This window comes from Lepidochelys kempii, chromosome 24, assembly GCF_965140265.1.
Source record: "Lepidochelys kempii isolate rLepKem1 chromosome 24, rLepKem1.hap2, whole genome shotgun sequence".
Classification (NCBI taxonomy): Eukaryota; Metazoa; Chordata; order Testudines; family Cheloniidae; genus Lepidochelys; species Lepidochelys kempii.
The window spans coordinates 5,998,492-6,021,948 of NC_133279.1; the positions used below are offsets into that span (position 1 = coordinate 5,998,492).

Here is a 23,457-nt window from a genome sequence, read left to right on the forward strand (position 1 = left end):
CACCTCATCCTAGGGCTCAGATTCTCCCCATTCGAGCCAATCCCGGCCTAGATGTTGGACGCTGGCCCGGCACGTCACTCTCTAGCAACTGGCCCATATAGAGGATAATGGCCTATTACTGCTACCAACTAACGGAGTTACTCCTTTAGCTCAGGGGGTTGGGGTCTGGATCTGTGCTTTGGTGTGGAAGATGCCAGGTTCCAACCCTGCTGAGGGCCCATGGTGCAGGACCTGTTATATTTATGGGGCAATAGAAATAATTTCAAACCAAAATAGTGTTAACAACCTCCACACAGGGGGTGCCTATGCCACCAATGGCCCAATAGAGGCAGCTGGCACCATACTACCCTCACAATCCATGAGTGGGTTTTAGACTCTCAACCCCCCCAAGAGTTAGGGAAATGGCCTAGCGGATAGAGCACTGGGCTGGGACTCAGGAGACTCACGTTCTATTCCCGGCTTGCTGGGTGATTTTGGGCAAGTCGCTTCCCCACTCTGTGCCTCAGTTTCCCCAGCTGTGAAATAGAGATAATGATACTGCTCTGCTGATGGAAAGAGCTAGGGATCATCGTCATTATTTACAGGTGGGGAACCCAGGCTCAGGGAGGGAGCGATTTGTCCAAACTCAGCAGCAGAGCCAGGAATAAAACCCAGGTCTCCTGACTCCCAGCCCATAGCCTACTCACGACACCCTCCTCTGTCACCACCAACAAGCATTTTCCCTTGGCTCGCCCCTCGCTCCTCTAGCCTAAAGGTCTCAGAGCAGCCAAGGGGAGCGACTGAGCGGCGCTTACCGAAAACACCCTCTCGGGGTGGCCCTTGGCTCGCATGTTGGTGTCGTGAACCTGCTTCAGCACCATCCAGGCCTCATCGTGCTTCCCGTTCTGCAAGACAAAAGCCAAGGCCACTACTGACCCAGCTGCCATGCAGCCGTGCAGGGGGCAGGCACCTGGGCTACTGCAACTCAGCCTTCAAGGGGCACCCCACTGCCTGATGCGTCCTGGCTTGAAGGGAGGTCAGCCATGCAGGAGATGTCCCTAAGAATTAGGGTCACCTAGGCCAGCTGTTCTCAACCAGGGGTCTGAAGCCCCCTGGGGGGCCCCCAAGCAGATTTCAGGGGGTCCGCCAAGCACGGCCGGCATTAGACTCACTACAGCCCAGGTCAGAAAGCTGAAGCTCCCCCAGCTCCAAGCCCTGCCACCTGGGGCCGAAGCCAAAGCCTGAGCAACTTCGCTTCGTGGGGGCCCCCTGTGGCGTGTGGCCCCAGGCCACTGCCCTGCTTGCTACCCCCTAATGCCGGCCCTGGCTTTTATACAGGGGCGCTGGAATAATGTGTACAGTGGGGGTGCTGAGAGCCACTGAACCAAACTGTAAACCCTGGATATAAGGGAAACCACTTCAAGCCAGGGGGTGCAGCTGCACCCCCAGCTCCCCTCGCCCCAGCACCTGCGCTTTTACACGCAGTTGGGGCACAGGGGGGCCGTGGAGTTTTTATAGCATGTTGTGGGGGGTCTCAGAAAGAAAAAGGTAGAGAACCCCTGACCTAGGCACCCCACACCTCGCCACAGTGCTGGCCCACCTCTCAGACCAGGCCCTGAGCCAGATGTCGCCGCCCTCCAGGTATCATGCCCCACCGCTGCAGCCAGAATGGCCCTTCCTTCCCTGCACCCCCCCTCCAGCCCCACCCCACCTGTGCACGGGGGCATCGCCACGAGTCGCCCAAGCAAACAGTATAGCCATGGGACAGCCCCTGCTGCCAGCGGGCTCTAAGCACCATTCCTGCCCCAGGCTGCTAATTTGGAAATAAGTGCTGCGGGACTGACAGGTCCTGGATACAGGAGCCATCTCTCCATCCCCAGAGCTCATATGGAAGCACCAGCTTTCTGCATTGCCCCCATTCAGGGCAAAGGCAGGGGATTCAGTCCTGGGGCACCTGTTCAGGGCTGAGGCTGATGGATTCATTGCTAGGCCCAGGGCTGTGATCCCCAAAGCCCCGTCTCAGATAGTCACATCTGACGGCTGCTCCTGGCCCGTCTCTAGTTTCTACTGCAGGAGGTTGGAGCAGAGCTGGAGGCCAGTTCAGCACCTGGTCCCCATGCTCCAGAGCCAGCCTGTGCCCCCTTTCTGCCTTAGATCCGGCTGCATCCCAGCCCAGGGCCCCAGACACGGACATGCACAGATGAGTCCTTTCTGACTCCCCTCCCCGCCGATCGAGCTGCACAGACTTTACCTCCAGGAAAAAGCGTGGGCTCTCGGGCATGGTGGTGAGAGCGCCGATGGCGAAGACAGAGGGGAAGGCGCAGACCAGGACAAAGACCCTCCAGCTGTGGAACTGGTATGCGGAGCCCATCTGGAAACTCCAGCCTGGGGAACAGGATGGAGGCATAAGAGAAGAGGAGCGAAAAACAGGAGAGGAGGAGCGGGAAGTGGTAGAACTCAAGATAGCTACATCCAAAGCTGATTGCCGAGAGTCACAAAGGGATCTCCTTGAACGGGGTGACTGAGCAACAAAAGGGCAGATGAAATTCAGTGCGGATACATGCAAAATAAAGCACATTGGACAAACTAATCCCAACTATACAAACAAAATGACGGGGTCCAAATTAGCCATTGCCACTCACGGGAGAGATCTTGGAGTCATTGTGGATAGTTCTCTGAAAACCTCCGCTCAATGTGCAGCGGCCGTCAATAAAGTGAACAGAATATTAGGAACCGTCAGGAAAGGGATAGATAATAAGACAGAAACTATCATCGGGCTGCTATATAATTCCATGGTGCGCCCACACCTTGAATACTGCGGGCAGTTCTGGTCACCCCATCTCAAAAAGACAGATTAGAATTGGAAAAGGTGCAGAGAAAGGCAACAAAAACGATTAGGGGAATAGAATGATTTCCATACGAGGAGAGACTATAAAGCCTGGGTCTGTTCAGCATAGAAAAGAGAGGACTAAGGGGGGATATGAGGGAGGTCTATAAAATCATGAATGGGAGAAAGTGACTAGGGAAGTGTTATTTACCCCTTCACCTGATGCAAGAACTAGGGTTCATCAGATGAAATGAATAGGCAGCAGGTTTAAAACCAACATAAGGAAGTGCTACTTCACACAACACACAGTCAACCCGTGGAACTCGTTGCCAGGGCATGTTGTGAAGGCCAAAACCACAGCCAGGTTCAAACAAGAATGAGATCAGTTCCCGGAGGATAAGTCCAGCAATGGCTGTTAGCCACGATGGTCAGGGACCAACCCCATGCTCAGGGTGTCCCTAAACCTCCGATTGCCAGAAGCATCTGGCACTGGCCATCGTCAGAGACAGGACACTGGGCTAGATGGGCCACTGGTCTGGGCCAGTGTGACCATTCTTAAGTTCTTTGGTTCTTAAGTGGAGGAGCATGGGGGGAGATTTCCACCCCGTCAGCAGCAGCTGCATCTTCATCTCCACTCCTGCCCCCTTCCTCCCTCCTCCACCTCCTTAGGGCTTCCCTGCCTACCCCCGTTAAGCAGCAGCACCCCCCCTTCCTGCACAGCGCCCTCGCCAGCATGACCCCGATTCCCCCACCCAAGCTGGCTCCCATCCCGTGGGCGTGGTCAGGAACTGGAAGAGTGTGGGAGGAGGGGAGGAGCTTGGGTCCCAGTGGCTGGCAGGCAGTGACTGACACCCCTGGAGCAGTCCAGACCCTGGTGCTCAGGGGGTTAAATGCCACCCCAGACCGCCTGCTGCCCCAACACGCCCCCTTGGTGAGGGAATTTCTTTCCCAACTCTGTATCTTGCAATCAGTTCAGCCTAGTGCACATAACAAAGCCCCTGGTCCCACGCACAGGAGCCCTGGATGCTGTTAGCATCCACATCCCAGCCTGGGTACGTCTCAGAGTCAGCTTCGGGGCCAGCGCCCCCTAAACACATGCCCTCTGCTCCTGTATGACCAATGTGGCCTGGCCCAGAGCAGGTGCAAGAGGGGAGTTCAGCCTCACCAGATGTCTCTGCTGAGGCTGCCAGCCTGGGCGTGTGAATGGCTGGGATGGCAAAACACAACCCATGCAGACAGCTAGACGGTGACAACTGGTGTGAACCAGAGTGGCAGGGGCTACAGAGCTAAAGCTGGTCCAAAAAATGTGGGGTTTCCCCCCTGGAAAATTTTGATTTTTCAGCAGAAATTTGAATACCAAAAGATTTCGATTCAGAAATGCCACTCTGGTGCCTCATGGGAGCTGTAGTTCGGGTGCCTTGTTCTCTATAGGCCAGGCTGCCTGACTGGACTACCTGTCCCATGATGTACCACAGTCTCCCCCCGACTTGGAAAGGGGAGGTGGTGCATCTTCAGAAGCCCTAGCCATGGTGCATCATGGGAGATGGAGTCTAGGTCAGGAGTCCAGCACATAAAGGAAAATGGGGGACAGGAGGCACCCAAACTACAACTCCCATGATGCACCATGGTGCATTTCTAAATCAAAATGTTTCCACTTTGAGGCACTACAGGATTTTCTGAGGGAAGCAGACACTTCTTGCAAAAAAAAAATCATTTAGTAAAAAAGCAATTTTTTTGGCAGAAAACAGTTTGGATGGAAAATTTTCAGCCATTCCTATCCATTGCCCATTACTACCACCCCCCCGACCCACCCATTCTTTAACACAATCTTTGCTGGAGCAAGAGGGGAGAAACAATGGTGGCTTTCCCAGCACAAGGGGGACGGGAGCACCAGTTGTCCCCCTTTTCTCTTACCATAGTGAGGGATGATGGCCCAAGCCATGGCTGATGCATAGATGCCCCCAATCATCCAGAACATGCAGAGCCAGCTCAGGTGCTCGCCTCGCTTCTCCTGAGCTAGGAACTCCGAGAAGTAGGAGAAGACAATGGGGATTGAGCCCCCGATGCTGGGAAAGGGAGGAAGAAGACATGGATCAGAACAACTTCCAGTAGGAGAGAGCCTGCAAGGGCTGGCGATCCTCATGCTTCAAGGCATAAACTCATTGCCAACTGGGAGAGGGGGGTCAGAAAGGACTCGTCTGCACCCTACTGCGAGGTGCCGAGGTTTTAACACCGTCCTCTGAAGCCAGGAAAGCAGACCTGATGCACCATCAGCCTGATCCAAAATAGCAGCAGGTATTGGAGGATACAAAGTTAGATAGGCAACAGGTGGAGCAGGTCATATACCTGGGCTAGATGAATTATGTGTTTGCTTAGGGCGGAACGGGGGGGGAAAAGAGATCCCAGACTGGAGGGATTCCCCATTACAGGCTCTTGTTCTACATCCATTGCAGAGACACCAGGCTGGCCAGATTCCGGCACTGGGTCTGGACGTTTCATTCCACAGCATTGGTTTTCTCAGCCACGGGGAAGCCTGCTCTTAATTACCTTAATTACCAGCAGATTTCTGCTGGCAGATTCCAGGCGGTGCTCCCCAAGAAGGGGAATTCAGAGGTGCACGCGGCATTAGCATCTCAATTCATTATGGCACCTGCTTTCCTGCCCAGATGTGGGAGCTAGCTTGATCAGCAAAGTGGCAACTTAGTTTATAAACCCATTGGGAGAAGAGAGTTTAGGGTTTAGAGGAGGGGGAAGGGAGACAGGCTTTCTGGGTCCAATTTCTGGACCTGCTACTGATTTCCTGGGTGACCTTGGACAAGTCACTTCAAGTCGCACCTTCCATATCAGTGGCCACCTTTGATCTCCCAGCTAGGCTCCTCCATCACCGTGAGCAGCGGGAATTCAAAGTGGGACCCTAACAGGGGACAGAGCCCCCTGGCTGAGCTGGTAGTTGCTGTGCTAAGATTGTCAGACAAAGGAGAGGGAGTGAGAATCTGGGCAGGATGTCCAAGGTGGAGCAGATGGGAAAGTATTACAGAATTTCCAGGGACATTTCCATTCCAGATCAAACCACTCATCTATACAGTCTGGTATCCCCACCTCCTGCCACCTCAGGTCAGACCTTACTGGCATCCCGCCAGCTCCCACCCATTTGACCACTGGTCCATCTCTGCCAGTTTCCCTCCTTCTGCCATAACATTTCCCTCCTTCTGCCATAACATTTCTGCCATAACAGTTTCTCTCCTTCTGCCTCTGGCCCATCTGCTATGGCCTCCCAACTGCCTCTCAGGTAGCAGCTCTGACTGCAGGTCTACCTAGCTCCCTCTCTTCGGATACCACCACTCACCCAGCACCCCAGACTAGACCATCCAGCTTCTGACCTGGCCCAGAGGAGACCTCAGTGCCTCTAAAAGCTCCAGGAAATGGGTTTTCCACTCCGCCTAAAAACATGGTGCACAGAGACTGGAAATGGCTCAGGATCAGTTTCGATCCACCAGCCATGACGCGGTCAGAGGTGGACCTTCCACTTGGCCCCCTCGGGGACCGGATCCCATCTGAGGGCGTAAACACGCCACCCTCCTGGCAGAGCATCCAGGACGAGCGGGCTGGCTCCTGCCAGGCCTCCCTTACCCCACTCCGGAGAGCAGCCTGCAGAAGAGGAAGGTGCCGTAACCTTGCACGAAAGAGGAGAAGAAGGCGAAGACGCTGTTGACCGAGAGGGAGATGAGGAGGCACTGCTTCCGGCCAATCCGATCCGCCAGGCCGCCCCACAGGAACGCTCCCACCATCATGCCCAGGTAGACGATGAGGCCTGGAGGGACACAGCAAACAGAGTGGCACCTGTCAGCAGTAATGCACAGGCCTAGAGCGCCCCCCACCCATACCCGGGCTGCAGTGCTCCCTCGAGGCTCAGCAGAGCACGTCCAGGCGCTGTGCGGCCGCCAACACCAAGCAGCAGGTGCTGGGGTGGAGCGCGGCAGGTGGGTAGGGCAACAGCTTCTAGGAGGCAGGCAGTGACAACGAGGGGAAGAAGAGTCAGGACTCCTGGGTTCTCAACCCCATGCTCTAAGCATTAGACCCCATGCTTCTCCCAGAGCTGGGGAGAAAACCCAGGAGTCCGGAGGCCCAGCCTCCCTGCTCTAACCACGAGACCCCACTCCCCTCCCAGAGCAGGGGAGAGAACCCAGCAGTCCTGCCACCCATGCTGTGTCTGAACCCCAAACCCAAGGAATTAGGAGCTCATAGGAGATGAAGATCCCTCTTTCCCATAGCGGGCAGCCCATCACTCTTCTGGATGATGGCTCTGTGTGGTTCCCAGTGCCCCCACCCCCACCCGCCGCTCCAGCAAAGGCTGTGATCTCCCAAGCTGTCCCAGCAACCCGTGGCTAATTTCTTGCTGCACTTCTCTGCCGCTGGGGGATGGGGGCGCGAGGGGAGCCCTGCTCGCTGCCCCGGCTAACGGGACTGGCATGAGGGGCAGCCCTGGGCCACACGGGGCTCCCTCCAACCCACTGTGGGGCACTGAGAGCCAGGCAGTCAGGGGGCTGCTGTAGCTGGGAGCAGGGCAGGGCAGGAGATGGGAAGGGAGGAAAGGGGGAAATGGGGAGCGATGTGCTACGGGGTACAGCTGAGCTGGGGGGGCAGAGCCTGGGGGGAAATAGGGGATGCAGCGGGGACTGTGTCATGCTGCAGAACTGAACAGGGGGGTTGGGCACAAGGGGGCAATGGGGGAGCAGAGGACACAGTATCACACTTCAGGGCTGAGATGAGTGGGGGGGCGGGGTTGAGTGCAGATGGAGATGGCGGGGAGGTTCCTGTGATGCTGCCAGGCTGAGTTGGGGGGCAGAGCATGGGGCAGATAAGGGTGCCGGGGGGACCATGTCAGGCTGCAGGGCTGAGCTCAGGGGGAGCTTGGAGGGAACAGGGGGGACAGTGTCACGCTGCAGGGTTGAGTTGGGGGGCAGAGCACACGGGTGCAAGGGGGTGTCCCTGTAATGTTGCAGGGTAGGGGTGAGCACAGGGGAAGACAAGGGCATGGGGGGGGGAGGAGTTGTGTCGCAGTGCGGCTCTGAGCCGCCGAAGTACAGAGGGGAAACGAATCCCTTCACCCCCAGCCTCCGATCCTGACGTGGCAGGGGGGGCGGGGACTCCGAAGCGGCACGTTCACACCCCAGCGACCAGCAGCTGTCGACCTGTGTGATTAGCACGATCCTGATCCCTCATCCCGGGGATTTCACGGCCCATCGGGCAGCTAAAGCCGAGAGGGCTAACTCGGCCCTCGCAGCGGCCTGGGCTTGTCGGCCTAGCCCGGGGGAGAGAAACATCCTCCCACCTCCGCAGGCCAGACCCTCATCGGCGTCATGCCCAGCTCCTCTCCCCGCGAGCGGCCTGAGGCGAGGACGAACCCGCCTCCCCCCACACTGAGTCACTCCTCCTGGCAGCTGGCAGGCTCTCCCGGACCCCCACCGCTGTGCCCTTCACGTCACTTTCAGGAGATGCCGCGGCTGCCCCACAGCAGGGGATCTCGCCTTGCACAGTCAATTCAGGGGACACTGCCCAAGGCGGACACGTGGCAAGTACAGGCGGCTGCTGCTTGCCAGATCGCTGCCCGTGGTGAGCCAGAGCCCAGATTCTCCCTCCAGTGACGTGCCCCTCAGTTCTCCCAGCCTGGAATCACTCACACCCCCACCAGGCAGCTACTCCCAGGATTTAACTTCTAATGAAATTCAAGCAATTTTTTTTACGTTCCCAACCGATGCAGCAGGCCCAGAGGCGCCGGGTCTATGAACTGCCAAGCCTAGAGGCGCCAGCCCTGGCCCAAATTAAGCACTGGCTGCTCCTGTGGAACAAGCCACCTATCAGGTGGCAGGCGGGGCTGAAGGCAACCAGGCGGCACCCAGACAGCGGGCTGAAGGCAACCTACAGAGTCTGCATGGGCTCCTGGGGAGGTCGCTGGCCTGCGTCCTATTCCTGGTCTGCTGCTGACCTGCTGGGTGACTTTCGCCAAGTCAATTCCCCAATGCAAGGACACAAGGGCAAACCCAATTTTCCAGCCACAAAATGCATTCTCCAAGCCCCACGGGACAGTCAGTGTTAATTGTCTTGTATCACGGCAGCGACTGGGAGCCCCAGTGATGGGCCAGGGCCCTATGGTGGGAGGTGCTGTACAAACCCAGAACAAAGAGACAGTCGCTGCCCCCAAAGAGCTTGCACTCTAAGTATAAGCAAGAGACACCAGATGGAGGCAAAACAATGAGGTAACTTTGAGCCTGTGACTATTAGCAATAAATCACTCAAGGTGGTGTAACAACTTTACAATGTCTGAATTCCAGGCTACAGCCATGAAACCATCCCCGAAACATGAAAAAACCAGAGAGCGTCACCAAGGCTGGTGGCAGGCGGGGTCATCAGGACTGGGATGTAGTGGGTTGGGGACTGTATTGGGGAAAGATGGACTCAGAAAGAGACTTAAAGGCCATAGTGGAGAACCAGCTGCAAGATGGTGGTTACAAGAGAAAATGCAATCCTTGGATGGATAATCTGGAGAATACTCAGCAGATGCAGAGACATGTTATCACCATTGTATACGGCATTAGTGAGACCATCAGCCAATACTAGCCCTGGGGAAAATTTTCCGTCTGAAATCGTTTCAGGATCAAAAACATCTGCATTTTTTTCGTCAACCAAACATTTTTGTGAATTTGTGTCAAATTCATTGAATTGTTCCAATCAACCCTGCCCCCCAAAAAAATCCCCCCAAATTTTGAAATGTTTCATTTCCACATTTTTGAAGCAAAACTTTTCAATTTTTCAATTCAAAACGGTTTTCCATTTCAAGTTTTACTTCAATTTTAGCTTTTTTAAAAAAGGGTTAAAGAACTCAAAACCCACCCAAAATGAGTTGAATGGATCATTTCATTCGAAAAAATAATCTGAAAAATTTTCATTCTGGGGCAACCTGACACTGTTCCCTGCCCCCTTCCCAAATTTTTCAGTTTCAGACACTGCAGATCAGTTCTTTGCACAGAGCTGCTGGATACTGGGGCCAGTCCTGGTGTCCACACTTCAACAAGGATGTTGATAAATTGGAAAGGGTTTGGAAGAGAGCTACAAGAATGATCTGAGGCCTGGAAAACCTGTTTCACAGCAAGAGTATCAAGATACTGTAGCTATACTGACCTAATCCCCAATGTAGACACATCTAGGGTGACGGATGAATGCTTCCATCAACCGAGCTACCATTGCTCAAGGAGGTGGTGTTCCTACACCAGTGGAAAAACCCCTTCCATTGCTTCAGGTCTACACTATGGGGTTATGCCAACAGAGCCTGGCACTGTAGCTGTGCCAGGATAGTCCCCATAGTGTAGACACGGCCTGAAGCTAGATAAATGCAGACTAGAAATAAGGTGCAAATTTTTCAACAGTGGGGGGATGAATCCCGGGAACACCACATATAGGGATGTGGGGGATTCTCCATCGCTTGGGTCTTTACATGCATAGACTCCAAGGCCAGAAGGGACCACTGTGATCATCTAGTCTGACCTCCTGGATAAAACCTGCCAGAGCATTGCTCCAAAATAATTCCTAGAGCAGATCTTGTAGAAAAACATCTCATCCGGATTTAAAAATGGCCTGTGATGGAGAATCCACCACAACCCTGGATGAGTTGTTCCAAGGGTTAATTACTCTGCCTGTTAAAAACATTCACCTTATTTCCAGTCTGAATTTGTCTAGCTTTAGCTTCCAGCCATTGGCTCATGTTAGACCTTCCTTTGTCAGACTGAAGAGCCCATTATCAAGTATCAGTATTTGTTCCCCACTTAGGTGCCTATAGACTGTGATCAACTCACCCCTTAACGGTCTCTTTGTTAAGCTAAATAGATTCAGCTCATTGAGCCTATCACTACAAGCCAGGTTTTCTAATCTTTTAAATCACTCTTGTGGCTCTTCTCTGAACCCTCTCTGAGCTACCAACATCCTTCCAGATTGGCCATCTCTTTCTCAGAGACACATTCTAGCTCAACCAGAAGTTACGGGCTCCATGCAGGAATTGCTCGGGGAGGTTCTCCAGGCTGTGCTATTCAGGAGGGCAGACGAGATGATCAGAACGGCCCCTTCTCGCCGGATAATTGACACATTCAACAGAACTGACCCAGTCTGAACTCCCTGACCTTTCCAGAGGAGCTTTCATTTCAAAAGGAAACCCAAAGCTATGGCCCCAACCCGGCAATCGATCCACGCAGGCAGGTCTGAGGATGGGTCTGTCCGGGCTCAAGGATTGGATTGCAGGACCAGTCACCCTTGCAATAGAGTGACAACGGAAAGACTCCTGCAACCCCAGGACTCCCGTTTTACACCAGTGTATTCATGGGGAGAATGAGGCTGCTGCTCTTTGGACCAAACCGGTGTCAGGACGTAGAGCAGGTGCTCTCAATGTCTGCAGACACCAGAGGGATCAGTACTAGCTTGAGCTGTCCACATCCCACATCCCTTCACCCTAATCCTGTTCCTGAGAATCAGTGGGAAACCTGTACAAAGCTTGCCAACTTCAGCACAGGCACCCATGCCCTACCCTAAAGATCACGCCTTAGAACAGCATCTGTGATGTCTTGATCCTTCTCCAGCCCACGCAGCAGCTGGTGGCTCCAGCTGGAAGACTGGGTTCCCAAGGGGACTGCACTGGCCCAGAACGTGAACCCTGTAGGGCAGGCTTAGAGCATGGCCATGACGGGCTGTATTCAGGGAACGCTCACCCCAATGCCTATCCTAGTTGCGTGTATAGGAGGCGCTGGTCTCCAGGCTGGTCAATCCAGCCCTTTCCCCAATGCTGAATCCACTTAAAACACGGAGAAAATTGCCCAACGAGAAATCATAAACCAGCCTTGACGAGGAGACAAAGTCCAGATGGGGTCCTGGGCTGGAAGAACTGGCTTATTGGCGGGGTGGGAAGCCAGCCACCACAGCAAAGTAGTGGAGTGCCGGGAGGCAGAGCGCACGCAGAGGAGAAGCAGCTATTTTTATCCTGCCTTTCATTTCGATTTGAGCTGCAGTCACAGGGCCATGCATCAGCATGATACAAGGTGACAGGCCCCATGGAAGAGCAAAGAGCCACAACGATTTTCTTCTGGACAGATTGGGGGGGATTCAGGGCAGGGGGCATACGGGGCAAGGGGGCATCTGCATTTCCAAATGGAGCCAGGAAGAACCGTATGCCTCCAGCGATTGAGTACAGCTGGCAGGAGCCAAGCAGCTTTGGGACCAGGGAGCCTGATTAATAGTCATGCCCTTCCCACACTTGGGGCAGGGAGGTAAGAGAGCTCCTAAGCCCCCTTATGTCCCCCCCCTCCATATTCTGGGTCATGCAAGCTTCTGTCCAACCCCTGGTGTAAATTACAGGCAGCCTTGGGGCTGCTCTAACTCACATTCTGTTTCCCATAGAATCAAAAGGATACCCATAATGCTGTGCTCTCTAGCCACACCCCTAATCCACCCCCATGCCAGGGGGCTGGGAACAGGGCAGGTGCAAGGCCCATATGCCAGCTCTGCACCAGCTGGGGAGGCCTCCGCAAGGGGGTGGGATCCTCAGAGGGCTGTTTCCACCCCCTTTGTGCTGCCGGAGTGTGGCTAGGGGTATGTCTATGCAGCAGAGGCGTGAGCTTTGATCTAGCTGGCTCGGGTACCAATAGCAGTGAAGCTGCAGAAACACAGGGTACAGCCTAGGCTAGCCATCCGAGCAAGGAGCCAGGGTACTGGAGTGGGCTTGAACCGAAGGCCATGCTGCTGTGGTTGCACAGCTATTGGTACTCAGGCTGGCTAGATGGAAGCTAGCTCAGACCACACCCCATGATTGCAGCACGGACGTACAGTACCCTGAGAATCAGGGCCAGAGACATTAGAGATGGAACGACCTGGCAGAACCTCGAGGCTGGTGCAGGATTGTTCCGTAGGGGCATTTTCCAGCAGATTGTCCAGTCTGCTCCCACCCTCCCACTTATTCCAGCCAGAAACTTTCCTCCACCCAGGCGCCATGCCATTGAACTCAAGGCTGGGGGGGTCACACAAGGAGAGCAGAGATTGCCCTTCCATTCAACCCTAATGGAAAAGGTTGAGCTTGTCTGCTCGGGCTTGGTTTGTTTCCTTCAGGAGCAGCCTTTTGTGCCCATGCTGCAGGGATGTTGATTCGCTGCGAGCTCTCGGCTCTGTGCCCCAGGAGCAAATCTCCCATCTTAGATTGTTAGCCCTTTGCGGTAGGGCTCAGCTCTTTGTTATGTACCTGTACAGTGCCCCGTATGGGGGGGTGTGAAGTGTCCCAGGCCACACCCCATACAGCACCCCACACTATAGGGATCCATGATTGTGGCTCCTAGATGCTACCACAATATAAACAGTAAATAATCAAACGGCTGGCACAGGGGATGGGACATGGGGACTGTCCCCTCTCAGCCACCCCTTTCCTCCAGCAGCAGAATCCAGAGATGGCGCAGCGGGGGGCCTTCTCTCCGCTCCCCATTGCTGCATCCCACTCATGTCCCATCTGGTTCCTCCACCACTGGCCCTGGAGTCTGTCCACCCTACTTGCTGCTTGGAAGCAGCGTATTGCTCCCAGCTGCCAGATCCACCTGGAAGTCTCCAGGCTGATGGGACCCAGCTCCCACTGCAGAATACACACGCCAGCCAGAGCAGGGCTCATGAGGCCCATCTCCCCCTTCATGCCAGGGAAACCCAGCTGCATTGCCCTGCATAGGATTCAAAGTGAACATGACCTGTGCTGATCCTCTACCATATCCTCCAAGAAGCTTGCAATACGGCCACATGTCCCGCCCAGTGTGCAAGGCTCCACCGACTGCCCCCTTGCTTCACAGGTTCCCCCGGGGCTCAGTCCGTAGCAGCCCCCGTGCTCAGCAGGTTGACCTGCCGCGGGATCCCCACGGCCCTGCATGCTGCACTGAGCACTGACATGGGAGGCAAGAAACCCCCACTCTGGTTTCCAACGGCTGCCTGGCGCCGCCTCCACAATGAAGTCCTGGAGGATCCAAACCAGGAGCAGCCAAGGGCTGAATAGGCAGATTCTTCCTTCTCGCCCCCTGGCTCCTCCACCAATCCAGCTCCAAACTCCCGCACATCCTGATTTACTGCTGAGCAGTGCAGGGGCTCCCCTCTCTCCAGCTCCGTTTCCTCTGACCCTTCCATTTAAGCCCGTGGAGCCTTTAAGCGCAAGGCAGCTGTTTAGGGTCCTGGTTCCCCTACTTACACGGGGGCAAAGCCACATGTGACAATAGCGCTCCTGGCACCACCTTGCCCAGGCCATGGTGTCGAAGGGAAGGGCCCCGTGGTCAAGTGGCCCCGTTGGAAGTCTCCCAGCCAGATTCCGATGCCACTTAAGCCTGCTGAGCTCACAACAGCTGCCAAGGGCATGGCCCCAGGTGGGACCCGGGCGCAGAACCAGCCAGCTCTGCAGGGCTCACAAGAGAGATCGCCGGTCTGCAGGTGGCCAGTCCTCCGCGCCCCGTGAGCTGGGAGTAGTAACAAACCCACTGGCTTTATCGGTCATGCTTATGTTTGAATTCAGCACTGGCAAGCACCGCAGCGTGGCATCCCAACACCACTCTGCCCTGCAGCTGGCACGGAGGAGCTCTTCGACACTGACAGAGGTGCCCCCCAAATCCCACCAGAGTTGGGGGCTCAGAAATGGGGGAGAGGGAACAAGCCACTCTTTTTTTTTTATGCACAGCCTCCCTAAAGACAAACACTATGCTGGTCGCCAGTAACAGCCCCCAGCCACCTCAGCTGCGCTTGGGGCTACGGGGTAACCGTTCCTGCAGCATACTGGGGTACAGCAAGTAAAGCGAGGAGCGGAGGGAGACACGCAGGGAAAACGTGAGTTAGAAGCAGAACGGTTTCCAAGCAGTGTGTCTGCGGCTCCCCCCCGGCCCCCCGAGCACATTCAGCCAGAGCTCCAAGATCCCCCAGCGCACGGGCTCTGAGAGCGATGGTGGAAGTGGAGTTGATCTGACCCTTTGCAGAAACAGCTCCCAGCCTCCCCCCCACCATGCTCAGAAGACAGACAGTGTCCTGACCGCGCCCCTGACTCAGACCCTTTCATTGGAGAGGTGGCTGGGGGGCGGGGGGGGCATGAGAGATGGGCCTTTTCCGGGAAGCCTGAAGGATCAGCGAGGGAGGCAGAGAATAAAGCCAGACTCTCCTGTAATGAGATGTGCAGACCCAGTGCAAAGCTCAGGAAGGAAATGCACAGGCTGCTGCTAAGGGTGCTGGGGGAAAGAGAGGAGCCGATGAGGGAAAATGCCAGTGACTGGCAGCCTCATGGTTACGGGCGGATGGCTTATCAAAGGGGAAGACCCTAAAGCCTAAGGAATTAGTCCTCAGGATGCGCAGACAGCCAGGCATGGGCCAGGACTGGGGCTGTTATCAGAACACGTGTCCTGGGAACCGTGAGCGGCGAGGGAACTGCAGTTATTAGTCCTGGGGTGAGCCAGAGACTGGACTCCTGGGTTCTATTCCCAGCTCTGGGAGGGGAGTGGGACCAAGGAGAGAGGCCCAAGCAAATCGCACTGAATTAGCAGCTAGACATTCCTGGCAACTGCTGCCAGGCAGGGTCCTTCCAGAGTTCACGCTGGGCACTGCCAGTGTGAGTTCAGCAAAAGGGCCGGAGTCCTGTGAGGATGGGGAGCACGGGGCAGAGCGAGGAGCTTCCCTGACCAACCACTCTGCAGCCCAGATCCTGTCAGTGCAAGTGACTGTCCCCGTAACACCCTGGGAGGGGCAACGCAAGGGGCCGGGCCGGCCAAACCCTAATGGGAATCAGCCTCCCGCACAGCTGGGCACGGCCTCGTGGTTCCACACAGAGAAAAGTATGTTCCCCCGGCCCCTGGCACGGGCACACACATGCCTCCCCGCACTTATCCCTCCACGTGTGCTCATCCTACACATCCTGCCCATGTGCTCGTCTTGCACACACCCCCATGCACGCGCACTCCTGCCCTGCCCCACGCATGCACGGGGCCAGCAACAGCTCTCCCAGCTGGGGATCTCCAGAGGGGAAGCTGCAGAGGGCCACACCAAGCAGTGACCAAGCAGCTCCTGGGGTCGGGGCCGGGGGAATGGGGTGAAGGCGCTTTGCACACTCAGGCCCGGGACAGGCATGGCCAAGAGTCGGCCCTGCTGTCGTATGGCGACGCCTGCATGCGATGAGTTTGCTGGGGCTCATTCTAGTTCCTAGCAGGACAGAGAGGTCCCCCACTCAGAGCCCTTCGGCAGACGGACTACGCAGACCGGCCGAGGATTGAAAGGGCCATGGAGACTAAGCGCCCCGCAAGTGGGAGATGGGGGGGGCTCCCTCCCCAGTCTCCACGGCTCTTTCAAGGGGGGGTAGCTCCCGCTCGGGACTGTGACGGGCCATGCTCGAGGTGGGAGGGGGAGCGAGCTTTGCCGCAGTGCAGCCTGCTCAAATCGCCACATGCCGGGGGGTGTCGATCCTGTGCTTGCCTCTAGCACAAAACTTGCTTGAAATCCAGGCTGCTCTGGGCCTTCCCCAGGTTCCCAGGCTCCTGCCCTCCCCTCTCTCCCCAATTATAGCAGCCCCACCCCTTCACTTCTCGTCTCCGCAGCCGTTCAGGCAAGATTTTCTCCTGCTTGCTTTCATTTGGATTTAATTCCCACTAAGCTCTTTGCGACAGTGCCGAAGCCTGGAGGGGCTGTCAGTGGTGCAGGGAGATAAGCTGGGGGCCCATTCACATTGGCTAAATTATGCCGGTATTCGAGGACGGCAGGGGAAGGAGGACGACGACACAGGGGGGGAGTCACCGACTGTCACTGCCAGCCGGGAGCTCTTGCCCGCCGCAGCATCCAAAGGGATTTCAGAGCATGAGCCCCCCTAGCTACAAATCCAGCTCCCCACCCCCTATTTCCAGCTCGGTTCTACCAAGCGAGGTGCTTGCCTGAGCCCTTCGCTGTCATTAGCCTCACTATTATCCGGGTGCGAATCCCACCTGGGCTACAGGCCTGTTGGGTGACGCAAGAGGTCTGGTCTACATCCCAGCCACTGAGCAAATCCTACAGGGCATCAGCCTCTTACATGGCCTCTTTGCGCCTCAGTTTCCCCCTCTAGTCTGATTTCCTGTATATCACAGGCCAGGGAGGAGCTCCAAAATAATTCCGAGAGCAGATCTTTTAGGAGAAACAGTAGCACAGCCAGGAATAGAACCCAGGAGTCCTGACTCCCCAAATAACCCTGCTCTCCCCACTAGATCCCATTCCCCTCTCAGACTATAACCTTGCAGTCCTAACTTCCAGATCCAGGCTCTAACTGCAGTTTGACTTTCAAGAGTCCTCCTGACACTCCACGGAGCAGCACCTCATCTCACCAGCTACTTGCCTGGTCATTGGCCTTGCTCAACTACTGGAGGCAAACAGAACTTAAAAAACAAAAATGAAACGGGGGGCAGCAGCTGACAGGTGCCATGGGTGAGGGCTGCAGCCTCCACAGACCTGGCTACGAATCCTAGCTACCGGCACCAGAAAAGAAAAACAAAAAAAGGGCCATAAAGACTGAAGTCCACTCTCATCCCTCGCAGGACAAGGCTAGGGCATCAGGGTATTGATCTGGGTGCACCTCACAGTCCACCGGGGATTTATCCTACATGGGGTTGGGATGGAAAGACATGGGCTGAGCCGGGGAGTCTGGGGGAAGCCCGGGGCTGGAACAGCAGGGGGCTGCAGGTTGGGATTGAGGGGCACCCAGGCCCCTGACTCTAACCACTAGACCCCACTGCCCTCCCAGAGCGGCGACTAGAACCCAGGCGTCCTGGGGTTCCTGGTCCCTTCCTGCTCTCCCCACTAGACCACTCTCCCTCTCACAGCCCGCCCTCGAAGGAAGCGAGGGGGATGAACCCTTCCCCAGTTATTGAACCTAGACTTAAAGGCACGAGAACTCCCTCGCCCCTGGCTCCCTGGGCTCCAGCCCATGCTCTGCTTCACCAGCTGTAACACTCCGGGGGGGTGGGGGGAGCAGTACTTCATTTAAAGCTCTGCTGTTTCCGGCCGTCACACCAACCCAACAGCGCTCGATCCTTTGGCCAGCACTCTGCCCCTCACTAGGGAGAGACAGCTACTGACCAGGCCTGTATGGAACAGGATCTCCCACCCCAGGCTGCCCCCTCCCTCCCAAGCCAGGAGCCTTCCTTGTAGCCAGGGCCAGCATAAAGGAATCTGGGAGGCAGCAAAGGACAGCATATCAGGCAGCAGAGCTGCTCGAGAGGAAGGCCGGCCTACTGGTTAGGGCTCCAGCCCTAACCCTCAAGAGGCCCGCATTCAAGTCCCGGCTCTGCCAGTAACTTGCTGCGTGACTTTAAGCAAGTCACTTGCTGCTCTGTGCCTCAGTTTCCCCACCTGTAACTATGGCTCACAGGGGGTTGGGAGGACCAGTCCTTTCATGACTGAGGCACGGATACACTATGGTGGCGAGGGTCAGGCAGAGCCCTGCCCGCACAGGTCCCATTGCTCCTTCAACTACTGTGCTGCAGACAGTTGGCCCTGGGGTTCTGGTCCAAGCTCTAGAAGGGGAGTAGGGGCAAGTGGTTTCCGCAGAGGACTGGGTGTCAGGATTCCTGGCTTCTACTCCCAGCTCCTTCACCAATTTGCTAGGTGACCTAGGGCAAGTTGCCGCCTCAATATCTGCCTCAGTTTCCCCATGTGTAAAGCAGGGATAACGATACAGACCCATCTCCTGGGGAGGCTTATTCTGGAGGGACAGTGCAGCCTTAGTCCCCCAGGGACCTACCCAGAACCCTTCCCTAGGGGGCAAGGGGCTTCCTCTCCTGGCTCCTAGGTTACGGCAGAGCTGCCTGCCGCGTATCCCTGCCTGCCTGCTCTGGGAAGGCAACACCCCATCCCCCAGAGGAGGTGGCGACCAGGGTGCAACTCTGACAGCAGCAAGCGTGGCTGCACTAACCGGGGACGGAGCCCTCTCACCCCTCCAAAGGCACGGACATGGAGGGAGATCTGGGATCTCAGTCTGGGCTGAAGAGAAAATCAATGGCCCAAAAGAGCCGCTAACCACCTCCATACAACCCAAACGCAAAGGCCTGGCCCAGGCAGGGATACTGTCATACCCAGCTCGGGGGGTGGGGGAGGGTGTCCCCTGAAACAGCCTCCTGGGGGGGGCCTCAGGAGCTGCACCCCCTTCCCCCACACAGCTGGGGCATGCCGTCTCTACCCGCTAGGGGACACTGCCTCCAAGGGGAAGCCAGTGCATCCTCCCTGGCCCGTGCCCTCTGGTCTTGGAGCCGGGGGCTGCTAGCCAAGAATCTTGCAGCGGATTCAGCTGTGGACTGAAAGCCCCTCCAGACTCCAATGCTCTAGTTAGCCAGAGATGTGGCAGCAGGACACAGGTAGCCCCCACCCCTCAAGGCTCCCCAGCCACACTGCCAGTGTCAGAGGGTCGAGGTGGGCTGTTGGCTCTGTCTGGGACGTTCACTCCTCAGGCTGCGTGGCGAGGAAGGCCTGTGGGCCACGGAGGAGGCTCTCCCACCTCAGGCAGCAGACACTCTAGGTGGCGGGGGGGGGGGGGTGTGCCGGTTCCTCCCAAGCTGCACCAAATCTACAAGTTATCGATATTGGTCCGTCCTCTCCCTCCCCTGCCGCCCCTCACAGCTTCCTTGGGCCTGTGTCTCCCAGCTGCACTGGCCTTTCCCACCAGGCTCCCGTCACAAGGGCACCAACACTGACTCAGCAGGAATCAAAGCCCGCAGGGACACACTCAGGAGAGAGCCAGGTGCCAGACAGCTAGTTCCCGAGACCCTATCTTCATGGCTGTGCAGGGGTTGGGAGGAGAGCTGCTGGCCTTTAGCCACCGGGACGGACAGTCAGGGACACACAACGGACTCAGGACAGAGTGGGCATGTCTCAAAGCCGAGGGAGGGGCTGAGAGTCAGGACTCCTGGGTTCCAATCCCAATTCTGGGAGGAGTGTGAGGTCTACTGATTAGAGCAGCAGCCTGTGGGAGTCAGGACCCCTATGTCCTATTCCCAGCTCTCTAACTGTATGCGAGACCAAAGTCATTTCACTTTGCTGCTTCCCAGGGGAAGGATATTGACCAGCCTTAGGGGATGGATCACGGGGCCTGACCTGCAAGACACTTTGAGATTCTCCTGCAAAGAGGTGACGAGCCGTGACAAACCAAATCCAGGACTACCAAGGACTTGGTGGATTTCAATAAGGCACAGGGCAGATAGAACTCAACCTCTCACCCCAAAAACCAAGTCCCTGCCTCTTTAGAACCCCCGTCCGCTGTTAGCAGTACAGGGGCTATGAGACAGAGCTTGGGAGATCCGATTCCATCTGCCAGAGAGCAGTGGCATGCCTCAGACACACATACATACAGCAGCTCATTAGCTGCTGCAGAAATAACGTGAGCCAAAAATGAAAACCCCCATTGGAGGGGCGGGAGGAGGGTACAATGCACCCACTGGGAAAGCAATTTGTAGGACTCTTGTGGAGAAAGACTACCCTGGGTTCACACAGCACAGCACTCCCCAGTTGCCATGTGCTAGGGGAGAGGCAGAGAAAGCTGCTTGAGCCTCTCCCAGCTTTCCAAGGTGGCCTGCAGCCATGGGCCAAAAGAAAAACACAAATTGCAGACATGCCTGGCTAATCGGGGCCCGGATCCCATTCTGGCCATGCCCTGTGTGCATGGTGGGTTCAACCTGTGCTATTAAACCAACAGGGGTCTGCCTGGGGCTGGGAGCCACTTTTACCACTTTTGCCCCCAACAGCATGGTACAGAGCTGCAGCACACCAGTCGAGAGCCCAGAAGGGAGAATAATCTGAATTCACACTCGGAGCCAGCGTCCTCCCCATTTTGGTGGAAGTGCAACTCGGGGCTTCTGCAAAACCCCATCCGCTATCCCACTGCACACACCAATTACGCTAATCTCATAGGAGCTTGGGACAGTGAGGGGGCTCTCTGCACATGGAATCCTGAGCCTTGCAGGTGGTCGTGGTGGTGGTGGGCAGACCCAACTGAAAGGCTTTGTAGCCAGGGGGGCTCCCCAAAACATTGGCTTGAACCGGCAATGCGCTAACCGTGAGAGTGCTGTGCACTCAAAATGACTTCACACAGCTCTCCACAGCAGAGCACTCCCACGTGCATTTGGGAGCAGGACACCAAGAGGGGTGGGGATGCCAAACTAACTTTCAGTCACGAGGACCCCTCTCCACACTGAGCCAAAGGGAGTGCCTATATCTCCCTGCCTCCCTTCCCAGCATGCACTGCTTCGGGCCTATAGTGGCTAGGCTCCCTCCAGGAACACGATCCCCCAGAATGCCTCTTTCCCCTTCGAGGGTCAGCATCCCCCCGCCCTCCTGGCATCCCAAGGACTTACCCAGCATGCCTTTGTTGGAGTCTGACAAGCACATGTCCTTCTCGGCACTAGGGAGGACAAAGCCCACCACGAAGACCTCCACGCCATCGGCCATGAGGGCCAGCCCCAGCACAAAGTAGAGCGTCCACTGGAAGCGCCCGTGGCCGCACTCCTGCAGGATGAGCTCATACTGCTGGGCCAGCTCCTCCTTGTCCTTCTTCTTGTCCCCTTCCAAGTCCTCGAAGTCTCTGAACTCGCTCACCACCTGCTGGTTGTCGGCCAGGTGGTCCCCGGCCTTCAGGGACTCATTTCGGGGGATGCCCTGGTACTCGCCCTCGTAGATCTCGTCGTCCTCATCATGCCCTTCGGTGGCATCGCTGGAGGCCCCTTCCTCGTCGTTGGCCGACTCGCCGCGGTAGTAGCCATCCTGGGGCTGGTAATCCTCATCCTCCTCATCCTCCTCGAAGCGGGAGTAGGAGCGCTTGGTGTATTCATCCTGCATGCGATCCACGCCCTTGCCCATCTTCTTGGTGGCATGCTTCTTCACCTCCTTGGCAATGTCCTTTGCCCCTCGGATGAAGGCCGTGCGGTCCCTGAACCCCTCATCCATGGCTCTGCCCTGGCCGACGCCCCACCTTCAGATCTCACAGGCGTGAGGAAGAAGAGGATGGGAACCGCCTTTGACGAGGGGCGGGGGGTGGAGGGCAGGTCTTCCTGGATGAGCACGCAGGGCCCCTCCCCGTCTCCTCAGGCCAGGGGACAGCGGTGGGAATCTTCGGCGGGCAAGGAGGACGCAGCTTTCCAACGGTGGCCAGTCGAGGTCACTGAACTGCGACCCATTCGCTTAATCCAGGCTTGAGACGCCGGAGCAGCCAGGCAGGTCGATTGGGCGATTCTCCCTTGGGTGGCAGTAGATGGAGACGGTCCTGGGAGGGTAACAAACACAGAGGGGGGCGTTATCAGGCAGGAAAGGGCATCCGTGCTCCCTCTCTCAAGAGCCAGTTCCCAGCGGAGGAGGCTGCTGGCTGTACCGCGTGGCTGGGGAACAATTCAATTCAATACCACGTGGCTGGGGAACAATTCAATACCTAGGCCCTAACGTCGAATGAAGGACCTCAAAAACGCAACAGGCAAAATTACAGACAAGGCTTTTCAGTGGTTTGCCAAGCAGGATGCGAGACGTTGGCAGAGGTCCCCTGAAAACCCACATTTGGAAAATGATTAAAATACGCTGACAGGGCAGCTGCTCCGTTGTAGCACTTTGAGGAAGACGCTCTAAGCCGAGGGGCGAGAGCTCTCCTGTTGGCACCACAGTGAGAAGCAGTAGCTAAAAAGCAAGATGACAATGAATAATTGAGGATGACCCAGGCAGAGCGGACGATGATACCAAAACATGAGGCCAATTGCTGAATGGTAAAGAAGGAGGAGGATGCGCTCGTTTGATATTGATGGAATGTCAGTGGTTTACTTTCGAATAACTAACAGGGTGCCTTGCCCAGAGGCTGGAGAGCTTGGGGCTAAACCAACCCTGATTACAAGATGGGGCCCACCTGAGGGGAACCAGGTGGTCCAATATAAAAGGCAGGAGGAAGGGGCAGGGGTGTATCTGGTTGAGAGAGAGAGAAAGGACGAACGAACGAACACACAAACACTAACTTGGAAGCAGGGCCAAAGGGCAAGCTCCAGCCAGAGAGAGCTGGCAGAAGCAGATGGAGCTCATGACTGGGGGCTTCCTTGATGACTGGTTTGGATTATTTTGCAGTTAAGGACTCTGAGGTTTGCATGAACTTTATTTGCCTTTAAGTCAGCCTGAGTCAGGGGTGCTGTGAGTCACAACATAGGCCATAGATTTCAGAGTAGCAGCCGTGTTAGTCTGTATCCGCAAAAAGAAAAGGAGTATGATGAGATTACTGGTTCTCTGGATGAAGGGAAAGCAGTGGATGTATTGTTTCTTGACTTTAGCAAAGCTTTTGACACGGTCTCCCACAGTATTCTTGTCAGCAAGTTAAAGAAGTACGGGCTGGATGAATGCACTATAAGGTGGGTAGAAAGCTGGCTAGATTGTCGGGCTCAACGGGTAGTGATCAATGGCTCCATGTCTAGTTGGCAGTCGGTGTCAAGTGGAGTGCCCCAAGGGTCGGTCCTGGGGCCGGTTTTGTTCAATATCTTCATAAATGATCTGGAGGATGGTGTGGATTGCACTCTCAGCAAATTTGCGGATGATACTAAACTAGGAGAAGTGGTAGATACGGTGGCAGGTAGGCATAGGATACA

At 56.0% G+C, this 23,457-nt stretch overlaps 1 protein-coding gene across 1 annotated transcript in view; it reads right to left on the bottom strand.

Annotated features, from left to right (window-relative positions):
- The window catches only part of SV2A (synaptic vesicle glycoprotein 2A), a 60,417-nt gene that overhangs the window by 23,329 nt on the left and 13,631 nt on the right, over positions 1–23,457 (bottom strand). The window contains exons 2-6 of the mRNA XM_073322870.1: positions 21,205–22,109; positions 6,437–6,617; positions 4,721–4,872; positions 2,231–2,364; positions 795–884 (exon numbers count right to left, since the gene is read on the bottom strand). Coding sequence (XP_073178971.1) covers positions 795–884; positions 2,231–2,364; positions 4,721–4,872; positions 6,437–6,617; positions 21,205–21,793 — 1,146 coding nt within the window. The 5' untranslated portion in view covers positions 21,794–22,109. The remainder of the gene's footprint in view (positions 1–794; positions 885–2,230; positions 2,365–4,720; positions 4,873–6,436; positions 6,618–21,204; positions 22,110–23,457) is intronic.